The 14,428-nt window shown below is 34.1% G+C and overlaps 1 protein-coding gene across 1 annotated transcript in view; it reads left to right on the plus strand.

The window, feature by feature from the left end:
- Window positions 1-12,895, plus strand: part of CUNH11orf65 (chromosome unknown C11orf65 homolog) — a 30,669-nt gene extending 17,774 nt beyond the window's left edge. Inside the window, exons 3-8 of the mRNA XM_046467128.2 lie at window positions 233-286; window positions 414-614; window positions 1,599-1,729; window positions 4,927-5,097; window positions 8,385-8,440; window positions 11,801-12,895. Of these exons, the coding sequence (XP_046323084.1) occupies window positions 233-286; window positions 414-614; window positions 1,599-1,729; window positions 4,927-5,097; window positions 8,385-8,440; window positions 11,801-11,952 (765 nt within the window). The 3' untranslated portion in view covers window positions 11,953-12,895. The remainder of the gene's footprint in view (window positions 1-232; window positions 287-413; window positions 615-1,598; window positions 1,730-4,926; window positions 5,098-8,384; window positions 8,441-11,800) is intronic.
- Window positions 12,896-14,428: the final 1,533 nt, after the last annotated feature.

Raw genomic sequence — 14,428 nt, forward strand, 5'->3', positions numbered from 1 at the left:
TTGGTACCATTTTATTTTCAGTTGTCATATAAGCTATTTTAGTTACTGGGTCTGTAAGAGATTATGTCTTTAGCTTGAAAAAAATTTTTTAATTTAAAACTAATTATTTGAGTTCTTTTCACCTGATCTATTTTGTAAGTAATCAATATCCAGCAACTATTTTAAAATAGTAGAATGAGAAGCAGCAAGATGATATATACAGAACATTGAAGAGTAATGTACTTTTTTATAGGCAGAACTTCTAGATGCTGCTGCTGGCATTCATGTACGATTCAGATTAGGTGGAGTAAGTACACATGAATCTTTAATAATCTTAAAGCACATTTTTGTAAAATTTAAAAGATGAATTTTTAAAAATGATAATCATGTTTGTAATTGCATTACAATAATACTTTGAACTTTTCCATCTACAGATTAAATTTCCACCTGATATATACTATAAAATTTTTACTCACAGACATATTGAAGATTTGTGTGCTAACAGCCCTAGAGATTACACAAATCTTCCAGCAAAACATACATTGCATAATAAAAATGATCATCTTCAAGAAGAGGATCATAGTGGCTGGTATCATCGTATAGAAAACAATGGCTGGAGGCCTGTTTCTGATAGAGTAAGAAAAGAGAAATATTAGTCATTTTAAATTTTATACATTTAGATACTGTTTTCTCTTTGAACATTTTAAAAAATAATAATTGCTAGTTATTGATAAAATTTGCTTAAACTGTTCTAGGATTAATAATTCTAAGAGTAGCAATTTATCTCTTTTTCTTAACATTTACTTGTACTTCTAGTAATCAGCTTTAATATTAGGCCATCTTTAGATATTCTCTGGAATTCAGATTATATATATTTGGCATATAGATTATATATACTTTTATATACTAAGTATGAAACATGAAGTGTGAATTCATTCAACAGACTTTCTATCAATCGTGCAAGCATTAGGCATACAGTGGTAAAAAGGTATGATTCTTCCCCTCAAATAGTTTGCCATTTTAATTGGGGAGACAGTTAAGTAAACAGGATATTTCAGTTCAGTGCAACAAGTATGTTCAGTACTTTAATAAAGGCAAATACATGGTGTTATGGGTGGTAGAAAATTCTTTGTTACATAGTGTGATTGGGCATGGGAGATGAATTGGATGTGGGAAAGTAGGCAACTAGTTAGGAGAAAGTTTCATTCAGAGGAACCCATATAGACTTAGGACAAAATAGAAGTATGTATCCTGAGTGTGCCTGGAGGGTTGATTAATCATTAAGGGATAGATTCATCAAAAGCCAACAGCACTAAGTGTAGTTCAGATCTGTTCATGTGAGACGAGAAACACTCTTAGAATATGTCTACTTATTAACTTGCCAAATACAAAGTACTTTAGTCCATAAATACTGTTTGTTTTTCTATAGCATGTGCTTCTGAAGGCTCTATGTATTTCTCACCGGTGACTTAATTGGAAATACCTTGAAAAGGTTTATCCTCTCTCCTGTTTCTATCTTGGTATATTCCTGATGAAGACAAAAAAGTTCTTATCTATAGCAAGAGAAATCCACAATCAGTATGTCAACACTTTATATCTCAATTTTCATTTCTCAATAGTTTTGGATACCAGATGAAAAAGAAGTGATGGAAGGCAAAAAGAAAAGCGAATTTCACTTTTCTAAACTGAAGAGAAGGCAAGATTTGGAAAAGAAAAGAAAAATTCGAAAAATAGAATGGATGAGGCATATGTAAGTAAATGAAATAGACCTACTAAAAACCTATATGATACTTTAGGAAATAACAGATTTGGGAAACTTAAACTACTTGATTTGGAGACTTTTAAAGGTATTACAATGGTGGCATTGCAGTATTGGCATAAAAGTAGACATCAGTAGAATATAGATTTAAGAAATGGACCCACACATATATTAATTGATTTTTCAATAAAGGTGCTCAGAGAATTTAATTGGGAAAAGATAGCTTTTTTGACAAATTAGATATTGAGATGCAGAAAAATGAAACTTGACTCTATGTTATGTCTAAAATTAACTTGACTCTATGTTATGTCTAAAATTAACTCAAGAGATCATAGATCTAAAGATAAGAGCAAAAGCCATAACATCTACAAGTAATCAAGGAGAAAATTTTAGTGACCTTAGTTCTGGCAAACATTTCTTAAACAGGACACAGAGGCATGAACTATAAAATTAAAAAATATATATTAAACTGCATTCTTCAAATTTAAAAGCTTTTGTTCTTTGAACAACCTCTTACAAAAATAGAAATGTGAGGTAAAAATAATAGCAACATTTTACAAAATATATTTCTGAAAAAGTTCTTGAATCTAGAATTTTTTTTTTTCGTACCAGGGATTGAACCTAGGGGCACTTGGCCACCGAGTTATCCCCAGCCCTACTTTGTATTTTATTTAGAGACAGGGTCTCACTGAGTTGCTTAGCGCCTCACCATTGGTGAGGCTGGCTTTGAACTCGTGATCCTCCTGCCTCAGCCTTCTGAGCCACTGGGATTTCAGGTGTGTGCCAACATGCCTGGCTAGAATATATTTTAAATTCTCAAAAGTAATGAAAAGAAGACAATCTAATTTTATATGGACAAAAAATTAAACAAATACTTCACTGATGAAGATATATTAATAGCAAATTAGCAACTCATTTAATGACTAACATCATTAGGCATGAGGGAAGTGCAAACTAAAATGATAATGAGTTACCACCACATACCCACCAGAATGGCTAAAATAGTCTGCCATACCAGTATTTGGCAAGGGATACGGAGCATGTGCAAACTGGTGCAGCTAATTGGAAAACAGTCTGGTAGTTAAAAAAAAAAAAAGTTAATCAACACAGTTATTCTACTCCTAGGCATTTACCCAAGAGAAATCATAACTATGTTCACAAAAAGATTGAATGTGAATGTTCATAGCAGGTTTATTTGTAATAGCCCACAACTGGAAATAGTACAAGTGCTCATGAGTAGGTGAATGGATAAGCAAATATGTTACATCCACAATGAGTGAATACCACTCAGCAATACAAAGCAACAGACTATTGATACACATAACCACATGGATCAATCTCAAAATTATGATGCTAAATGAAATGATGCTAATAAAAAGAGTACATATTACATGGTTCCATTTACATAAAATTCTAGATGTTAAAAACAAATCTAGAGTTACAAAGCAGATCAATAAATAGTTGGTTGGAAATGAGCAGGGAGGAAATAGGGAAAGATTACAAAAGGCAACAAGAAAACTTGGGGGAGGAGATGATGGATAGATTCAGTTTTTATTGTAGTGATGCATTCCCAAGCTGTATGCATGTCAAAACTGTTAATTGTGTAATTTAAATATGTGGTTCATTGTACATCAGTTATACCTCAATAAAGTTGTTAAATTAAAAAAAAATGTGCAAACAATTAGAAGATCTCCAAAGTGGCTCCGAAGTAGTTCTTCATCTCCTATAGTTGCAGTGTAAGTTAAGGGAAACCCAATTGCAAGGGTCACAGGATTACAGTGACTAAAGTACAACCAAGTGTTCAAAATTTATAGAGTAAAACATTTACTGTAGGCTAAGGTTAATTATTAAAGAAAGATATTTAAAAATAAATTCAGCATAGCCTAAGTGTACTATGTTTATAATATCTATGTATAGTAATGTTATAGGGCTTCACATTCACTCAGCATATACTTACTCACCAAGTTCTGTTCATGGTACATGCCCTATACAAGTGTTCCATTTTAAATCTTTTCTTTCTCTTTAAAAATTTTTTATAGTTGTAGATGGACAGAATACTTTATTTTATTTGTTTATTTTTATGTGGTGCTGAGGCTCGAACCCAGTACCTCACATATGCTACGCAAGTGCTCTGCCACTGAGCTCCAGCCCCAGCTCCATTTTAAATTGTTTATAGCATATTTTTACTATATCTTTTCTATGTTTAGGTCCACAAATACTCACCTTTGTATTTCAGTTGCCTGCAGTAGTGGGTACAGTAACATGTAGTACAGTTTTATAGCCTAGAAGCAATATACTATACTTTATAGCCTTGGTATGTCTTAAGTTTATGTAAGTACACTCTGTGATGTTTATGTGACAAAATTGACTAATGTCACATTTCTTGTTGTTAAGCAATGCATGACTGTATTTCTATGTTCTTGTTAAGGACTAATTTATACTTACTTAATGTTTGGTGGATATATTAATTCATGTGCTCAAATTAGTGTCAAAAAGAGGCTGGACTTAGAGTCAAGTTTAAATGCTGGCTTTCTACATATTTTCTACCTTCATGATTTTGAACAGTCTTTTAACTTATACAAGTCCCACTTTCTTTATCTAAAAAGTAAAATAAATAAATAATAACTGTCACAAATGACTGTCTTTTGAGAGAGAATTAAATAAAAAAGTATATGAAAAGTACCTGGCATGAAGATATTGTTTGTCTTCACTAGATAATCTTCATCCTCTCCATTTCCTTTTTCCCCTTTATTTCCCTCTACCTACCTTTAGATTCATGGCTTTGTAGAAGGTACTCAATTCCTCCAGGGTTTATTACCTCACTGTTAACACAAGCCAGCTAGTTATCTGGTCTCTAACATACTTTCTACTCTATAATTCTATGACTCAGTGATTAAACAACTTAATTTTTCTCTGTATCATAAAAAATGCAGCTTATTGGGTGATTTTTAAGTGAGGCCTCTTTGGTTTGGTGTGGTTAATGAAATTACTTCTTTTCCCCCACAAAAGATTCTATCATATAGATCTTAGTTTACATGCATCTGGGTATATAGGATCAAAACTGTATTAATGTATACCCATTTTTAATTTATATATATATTGATATGTAACAACAATATATAACAATCATATCTGCTTGTTATGACCTATTGCAATGACTGACCTTTCTCTTCACTTCTTCTGTTTAGGTACTACACAGGGAGCCTCATGGCTAGGGCTACTCATTATGGCACTGTAAGCTTAATTCAAACAGCAACAAAAGGTCTAATGAAAAGTATTGAAGATGGTGGGATAGATTCTGTGATGGAATGGGAAGTAGATGAAGTACTGAAGTGGACCAATACACTCAACTTTGATGAGTAAGTACATATTGCTATTCTTGGAAAAGAAAGGCAGTCATATATTTTTTCTTTCTTTTCTTTTCTTTTAGATTTTTTTTGTTTTAAATACCTTTATTTCATTTTATTTTATTTTTGTCGTGCTGAGGATTGAACCCAGGGCCTCGCACTTGCTAGGTGAGTGCCCTACCATTGAGCCACAATCCCAGCCCTATTTTTTCTTTTTAACATTTCCTACTCCCATAGTAAGTCTTAGGGCCACAAACATAATCTTCCAAAAATTAGTATTATTTTTCTAAAGAAAAGCAGGAAAAATGAGGAATGAACCAAGAATTAAGAAAATTAGACTTAGTGGTTTTTGTTTTGTTTTTATTCACAGAATTATGCTTTAGTATAATTCTGTTTTGTTTGTACTTTGCAGTTTAGAAACAAGGCTAAGAACATGAAATTAATTATAAAAATTATATTGTCATCTATATTCCCTATTTTTTCTGTGTGAGATATTAATAAAGTATAAATTTTCACTAAAATGTTCTTTGAAAAACATTTTTAGAATTTTGTATAGTAAAATTTTTGAAATATTTAATATGATCACTAAGGACATGCAAATCAGAAGTATCATTTCGTACCTACTAGCATGACTATAAGTAAAACTATAGATAATAACAAGTGTTGGTGAGAGTGTGAGAAAACTGGAACACTTATATGCTAATACTGGAAACATGCAGTGTTTCACCCACTTTGGAAACAATCTGGAAGTTTCTCAGATGATTAAACATAAAGTTGCTATCATGATCTAGCAATTTCATTCCAAGAGAAATAAAATATATGTCCATGTAAAAACCTGCACATGAAGTTATTACCAAAAAGTGGTAAGCAACTCAAATGTCCATCACCTGATGGATACATGTGATAAATCCATATCATGTACTATTTTGTTAACAATAAAATAAATGAAGAACTGTTATATCCTACAATATTGATGAAACTTTTAAGGTAAAGAAGCCGCCAATCACAAAGGATTCCAATTATATGACATTTGCATGACATTAAATAATTCCATTTATATGACATTTCCAGAATAAGCAAACTTTTGAAGAAAGTAGATACTAGTGGTTACATAGGAGTAGGGAACTGGGGAGTTGAGAAAAGGTGGCTAGGAATGTGAGGTTTCTTGGGCTGGGGATATAGCTTAGTTAGTAGAGCGCTTGCCTTGCATGTACAGGCCCTGTGTTCAATCCCTAGCACCACCAAAAAAAGGAATGTGAGGTTTCTTTGGGGGGTTAAGGATAATGTTTGTAAATTGATTATGCAGATGGATGCACTACTCTGTGAATATGTGAAAAGCCACTGAATTGCACACTTTAAATGGGTGAATTGTATGGCATATGAATTACATCTCAAAAAACCTGTTAATGTTCAATATATACTTACCTGCAATAAATAATGTAAATATTACATGGATGAAGAAAATTATAATAAAGACACTATCAATAAAGAAATGCAAGAAAGTAGGAGAAGTTAGAGGGAGATAAGAAAATGGGGTAGGAAAAAAATCAAGGTGTGGAGCACTGGAACGTGAAAAAGACCAGAGGAAGCATAGAGAATAATGACCAAAGGAAAGATAAAAGAATACAGAAGGGAAATAATTACAAAGAAAAAAAGAAAAACAGGAAAGCAAAAGAGAAAAGATATTGATGAGAAAGATATAGTTGTGTGCCATGCAATTACATTTTGATCAATGACCACATATAAGATAGAGGTCCCATAAGATTATAATGGAGCTCAAAAATTCCTATCACCTTGCGATGTCATAGCCATCATAGTGCAGTGAATTGCTCACACATTTGTGGTGATGCTCATATTTACAAACTTCTTGTGTTTCTGGAGATATGGCTCAGTGGTTAAGCACCCCTGGGTTCAATCCCTGGAATCAAGGGAAAAAATTAAAGGAAGAATCGATAGGTACTATGGAAAATTTTCTGCAGTCAGATCATTAGAAATGCATACACACCTTGAACACATATTTATTGGTAAAAATCCAGTTTCTTTTCAAAGACTTTTGTGCTAGCATTTGTTATGACAAATGGATGTTCTCCTGGGATAAAACCCTGCATGTCTTCAGATATAAATTATAACTATCAACTGAGTACATTATCATTTTGAAGGACAGAGCCAACTTTTACTCTTGGATTCAAGGAGCAACCATTAAAAGTACATTCTGCCAAGTACAAGCAGTACTGTCTACTAAGAGATCCCGAAAGGGGTTTATGCTACCTGTTGTCTTCCAGAATGCTTTAAGTGGCCAAGCAGTATCCCATATAAGGCCATAGAATAAAGTTAGTAGAGCAATAAAAGGAAGCAGTAATAAGAAGGAGCCAGCTATTATATCTTATTATTAATTCAATACTATTGGACAATATATACCTTTCTATAGCAAAAAACTTTAGGAGTCAGACATAAAAATAATTCAAATATTTAAATACTTGGAACATCAGAGTTGTTTTGTTAGTTATGTGACAATTCTAATCTTCCTCATTTTTTTCTCTGCCATCTCCCTTTCAGTACTTGCTTTGGCTAACTTCTTACTGATTTATGCGTAAGACTGGGTGCATTTGAAAGGAAGGAGGCTTAGAAAAGGGGATATAAGGCCTAAGATGAAATAAGTCTCAGGAAATCTGCCTTAGAACTTCTGCTCATCTTCACAGCTCATCATATGTGTTCTTCCTATTTTATCTCTTCTCTGGTTACCATGGTCTCACTATTTCAGCCTCCATTTCGGGAGCTGAAGAGTTAGCTGCATTTGCCCAACTTGAATATTACCTTTTATATTTTATGGATACTGCAAAGACAGCACTATTGTTTAAATCATAAACAACGTAGTTTAAATTTCCTCTAAAATATCAGAAACAGGTCTGGCAATCCAAAACTAAGGAGAATGTTTCTATTGTTTTCTATTGGCTTTTCCTTCTGAGGGTTTTCTGCTATACTTCAAATTTAAAATTATTAGCTACTAACGTAGTGGGTACTCACTGAGGATCTTGCAGGAATGAAACAGGATAAAATGAGACAGGAGCTGGGGGGAAGGCAAAAGGATACTACTATGACATATGGTAGGCCCCATTTTTATACCTCCTTCATCCCCTTGTCTTGGTGATTGCCTTAGGTACATGTGAGCTACTAAGATATAGGAAAGTCCTAAGAATTTAACATTGAGACTATTTGTTATAATTAATCTAAGCATGTACTAATGAATTAACTTTTTGCTTCCTAATCAATTTCATTTAATGTCCATATAACATGCTTAGGTATATTGCAAACTGGAAGGAAATTGCAACAAGCAACTCTTCAGTTAACTATAAAGGTAGGTGATTTTTAGCAATACTTTTGGGAAATTCTCATGAACTATAATTATACATTTCACATATGTAAACATTTCTAAATATCCAAAATTTCAGTAACCTACACAATATATAGATATAAAAGAATATGAGGAGTCATTTTTACCTTTATATGTAAGACTGTTATTTAGGAATAGAATGAAATTTTCTAGTTTGTTTAGGATTGAATAAAGTGTGTGTGTCTTTTTAAGTTGTATCTCATGGTTTCAGCAATAATAGCCCTTTTTAAATGTTTTTTAAAAAAATTTTGAGCCAGGCATGGTGGTACATACCTGTAATCCCAGTGGCTCGGGAAGCTGAGGCAGGAAGATCTCAAGTTCAAAGCCAGCCTCAGCAAAAGCAATGTGTTAAGCAACTCAGTGAGATCTTCTGTCTAAATGAAATACAAAATAGGGCTGGGGATGTGGCTCAGTGGTTGTGTGCCCCTGAGTTCAATCCCCTGTACCCCCCCCCCAAAAAAAAAAAAACACAACAAAAAATTTGAGATGGGGTCTTGTTAAGTCACTTAGGGCCTTGCTAAATTGCTAAGGCTGGCCTTGAACTTGTGATCTTCCTGCTTCACCCTTTGGAGGTGCTGGAATTATAGGCATGCACCACTGCTCCCAGCTTCAGCAATGATTTTTAATGGGCAAACTTTATTTGGCAAAATAAATGTCACAAAATGTTGAAAACACTTTTTAGGATCTATGCCACTATTGTTCTTCCAGTGGTCAAGAATACTGAGAAGCTAAAAGTGATAACCAGCATGTTGAAGTAGAGTATCTTCTGCAGGGGTACAGGGGTCTAAGGAGGTATCTGGAAGTGGAGGAGATCTTTACTTGGATCTTCCAGATTCTTGACTATCACAGAAAAGAATTTAATGACAAAACAGGTTTTAGCAAAGATCTTTATTAGAAAGCAAAAGGTGAAAGTACCTTCTCAGAGCAGAGAGCAGGCAGTCTTAAGAGTGACTCACATTGTCTTGTTCTGGGGTTTTAACATTTATAGTAGAAAAGCAGATGGGACTGAACTAGAGGTAGAGTCAGGGCATGGTTATGAAATTCTGCTCATTGTTGTTGTGGTTGCACATTGCCCTTGCTATTCTAATAATGCTACTTTCTAAATCACATTTCTTTAGCATTTTAAATTTCCACACTGGGGTGTGCAAAATTTACTATTATAAGGAGACTAGGGTCATTTCTTATTCACCAAAGTCTTTAATGCACATGCTTCTCAAAGGAGTGGTTTCTCCACCTTGTGGTTATCTTGGGGTTTTGTTGCTTTTTCAGCAGCCCATCAGCAAGCTGCAGGCAAGGACACAGGCACACAAAGGTGGGGTTGCTCAGAGTTGTTTTGCATTTCCATTGTTTATGGATGTTTTTCTTTTGAGACTCAGTGTTCTCTCTGTATCCCTAAATTCCTATCCTGATATCCCAGAAATACCAATAATTCTAACATAGTCAAATTCTGATTGTGGTTACTGTATGATCTGAGTGTGAGTTCTGCCTTATCTTCTATGAAAAGCAGTAAACCAAGGGGTTAACAAACATGTAGTTTGGGTTTGATTTTTGGCTGTACTGCTTACTGGCTGTGTGATCTGGGCAAGCCAGTAGCTCAGTTTTCTTGTCTGTAAAACCAGAATTTAAAAAAAGTACCCAGCTGACAGTTGTGAGATAGCAAGAGGTAATATTTGTAAAGAGTTTAGAATAGTGCCTTGGCACAAAATACTACTCCATAAATATGAGTCATCATTAGCTTTAGCCTATTCACTTATTTCCAACTGGTTGCCTCCACACTGTCCAAGGTACCATCCCCCACAGGCTTCTGCAGTGGCCTCCAAACTGATGCTCCTCCAGTCCATTCCCTGCACAACAGATAGTTTACACATTTAAATCAGCACAACTGGAACTCTTCTATTTGCTAACAAACTCTTCTTTAGCAATTGCATTGTAGTAACTCATTTGGTTTTCAAAACAATCCAACCAAACAGGTTCTATTATTTGCATTTACAGAGAAGCAAACAAGGAGGTGCTATGATTTGTTTGAGGACACACAATTTGTGTGAGGGCCAGAATTTTAATTGAAGCAGGTTAGCTAAGAATTCATGCTTTTAAACATGACCACACTCTGCTGCCTTACATTGTCTTCTACCACACAAAAAAGCCTAAACTGATCATGGCCTTGCCTCTGACTGTGGCCTAGCCTTCTACTTGTACATGCTCCCCCTCTTGCTCCTCACTGTTTTCATGCCTGTACCTCAAACACGTGATGCAATTTTCACTTTGGAGGATTAATTGTTGATGGTCTTCTAGAGCTCAGTTTAGGTAACCTTCTTCACTAGAGGGCAGAGTGTTGTCTATTCTCTTTGCTACAGAAATCCCAATGTGTAACACTTAGTAGGTTCTTACTGGCTGATCAAAGAATATAAAGGAATGGAAAGTACAAAAAGAAACTATATAAATTACTGAGTTATAAAAGATCACCATGAAAGAAAAGATACAGGATGTTAGTTAGAAGGGGCACAAGAACAAGAAAAAATTATTTCTCATAGTGGAGATTTGCATCACTGAAGCCAGTGAAGATGATGAATTGAAGATATTGGTATTAGAGAAGAATGTGTGCCACCTCTTCAAGAAGCAGGTCAAATCCAGAACAGATATGGGAACTTCAGCTCTGCAGAAGAAAAAAGGCATCTGTTCATTTGTGAATAAAGAGCTAATAGTTAATTACAGAGAACTAAATGACAAACACTAGGAAAACTTCTTTACACGCACCATCACATTTAATTCCCTCTTTATTAGGATGAGGTAGGTGCTATTATATCCCAACTTTCAGATGACATTGAGACTTAAAGAACTTTAATAATTACCCCAAATCAAACAGCTAGTTATTAGATCAAACTTCACTCAACCTCAGGTCCTGCAGAACAATAATATATGGTGGTGAAAATAGGATGAATTCAGAAATTTGGGGCAGAAATTTATGATTTCAGTTAAACAACATATAAAGAAAGGTATCTACTCTGGGTGGGTTGTGGATCAGTGGTAGAGCGCTTGTCTCACATGTGTGAGGCACTGGATTCAATTCTCAGCACTACATATAAGTAAATGAATAAAATAAAGGTCCATCAACAACTAAAATTGTATATGTATGTATGTGTGTGTGTGTGTGTGTATATATATATATATATATATATATATATATATATATATATATATATATATATGATATCTATTCTGAGTGGTGAAAAGGGATATGGAATAGATCTTACCTGGCCATAGTATCATATTAAATGAATCTACCTTATCATATTTAGCATCTAATCATTTGTCATTTCTCTTTAGGTTTCAGATTTGAGCAAGAACAGAAAGATACACGCAACGCTGAAGATAGATCAGAGGTGCACATGGAAGCACCATATGATTATTTATATGGCAATATTTATGAAAAACCAAATTTTACTAGAGTAACACCTGATTCCACTTATAGAATGTAAACATAAAATACATTATTTTATTTTCTGAGGTTATGGTCCTTCAAGCCCTGCATTTACCAGTTACAGTTGAGAGAACTTACTCTGACTGAAGCAGCTTGTATGTCTATTCTCAGCATAGAATCTACCCCAGTTAAGAAACGAATATTAAACAGAAATAACATTAGACTGCATACAGTAGTCAAGAAAAATACAGAAATCAGTTCTAGAATGCTGATAAACCATAATTGTAACAGTCATGCATAAGATACTACATTTAGGTATAAAAAGTAATCAGATTGTTTTCCTCCTTTGAAGCCTTTAGGGAAATCATATAAGGTCATATCTAAATGGCTTTGCTTTTTCCATTCCCTCTCCAACTTTCCCTTATTCTTTTATTTCTTCACTAAATCTTAAAAAATTCACATATTAAACAATTTATGGTATACAGTATATTTCAACATGTGTATATAATATTTACAGACCAAATCAGGGTAATATTTACATCTCTTTATAATTTGTTTGGAGGTTTTGGGCTTCTCTTAGTTTTTCATAAAATATATAATAGGTTATTGTGAGCTATAGTTATCCCACTGTGCTGAAGAACACTAGAATGTCTTCACTATCTTTATTTTGGTACCTGTTATTCAGTTCCCTTAAACAATCTACTACCCACCCTTCCAACCCTCTGCTATCTGATACTCTATGTTTAGACTTTTTTTTTTTTTTGCATCCACATGGGAACATCTGGCATTTGTCTTCCTGTATCTGAATTATCTCACTTAAGAGACTCTAGCTCCTTCTATTTTTCTGCAAATGGCAGGATTTCATTTTTTATGGCTGAATAATATTCCATATGCATATATGCCACATTTTCATTATCCATTCATATGTTGATGGATACCAAGGCTGATTAAATATCTTGGCTCTTGTGAACAGTGCTGCAATAAATGTGGGAGTGCAGGCATTTCTTTGATATACTGAATTCATTTTTTTGGTATGTATACCCAGAAGTGGGATGGCTGGATCACATGATATATCTATTTTTAATCTTTTGAGAAACATCTAAATTGTTCTCCATATGGCCATGCTAATTTGCATTCCCACCAATAGTGTATAAGAGTTTTTTTTTCTCATATCCATGTCAGTACCTATCATTTATTATTTATAATAGTCATTCTAACTGGAGTGAGATGTATCTCATTGTAGTTTCTATTTGCATTTACCTGATGGCTAATGATACTTAACATTTTTTTTCAAGTATTTGAATTTCTTTTGAGAAGTGTCTAGTTGGATCATTTCTCCATTTTGTAATTGGATTGCTGTTTCTTTTTAAGTTTTGTGAGCTTCTTAATATTCTAGATATTAACATTTTGTCAGTGAATAATGGGCAAATATTTTCTTCCATTCTGTAGGCTGTCTTTTCACTGTTTCTTTTGCTGTGCAGAAGCTTTTTAATTTGTTCTAATTCTATTTGTCAATTTTTGCTTTGGCTTCTGTGTTTTTGAGGTCCTATCTAAAAAGTCATTGTCTTTACCTTTGTCTAAGACATTTCCTGTTTCTTCTAGTGGTTTCACAATTTCATCTTATATTTCTTTGGTCCACTTTGAGTTGATTTTAGTATAAGGTAAAAGTGGATCAAATTTCGATTTTCTGTATATGAATATACAGTTTTTCCTGTATTATGGGGAATAATGAAGAAACTGTCTTTTCTCCAATATGTTTTTTTTTTTTTTTTTGCTTCAAGGAAAAGTTTATTGCTTGTTTTTTTTTTTTAATTGGTTGTTCAAAACATTACAAAGTTCATGACATATCATCTTTCATACATTTGATTCAAGTGAGTTATGAACTCCCATTTTTACCCCAAATACAAATTGCAGAATCACATCAGTTACACATTCACATTTTTACATAATGCCATATTAGTGACTGTTATATTCTGCTGCCTTTCCTATCCCCTACTATCCCCCTTCCCCTCCCCTCCCATCATCCCTCTCTACCTCATCTGCTGTTGTTCAGTTCTCTCCCTTGTTCCGCGCCCCCCCCCCCGCCCCGCTTTCCCCTCACAACCTCTTATATGTGATTTTGTATAACATTGAGGGTTTCCTTCCGTTTCCATGCAGTTTCCCTTCTCTCTCCCTTTCCCTCCCACCACTCGTCTCTGTTTAATGTTAATCTTTTCCTCATGCTCTTCCTCCCTGCTCTGTTCTTAGTTGCTCTCCTTAAATCAAATAAGACATTTGGCATTTGTTTTTTAAGGATTGGCTAGCTTCACTTAGCATAATCTGCTCTAATGCCATCCATTTCCCTGCAAATTCCATGATTTTGTCATGTTTTAGTGCTTGCGTAATACTCCATTGTGTATAAATGCCACATTTTTTTTTATCCATTCATCTATTGAAGGGCATCTAGGTTGGTTCCACGGTCTAGCTATTGTGAATTGTGCTGCTATGATCATTGATGTGGCAGTATCCCTATAGTACGCTCTTTTAAGGTCCTC

This window comes from Marmota monax, unplaced genomic scaffold (assembly GCF_021218885.2).
Source record: "Marmota monax isolate L192 unplaced genomic scaffold, Marmota_monax_Labrador192_F-V1.1 WCK01_AAM20220418_F8-fsc00045, whole genome shotgun sequence".
Lineage (NCBI taxonomy): Eukaryota > Metazoa > Chordata > Mammalia > Rodentia > Sciuridae > Marmota > Marmota monax.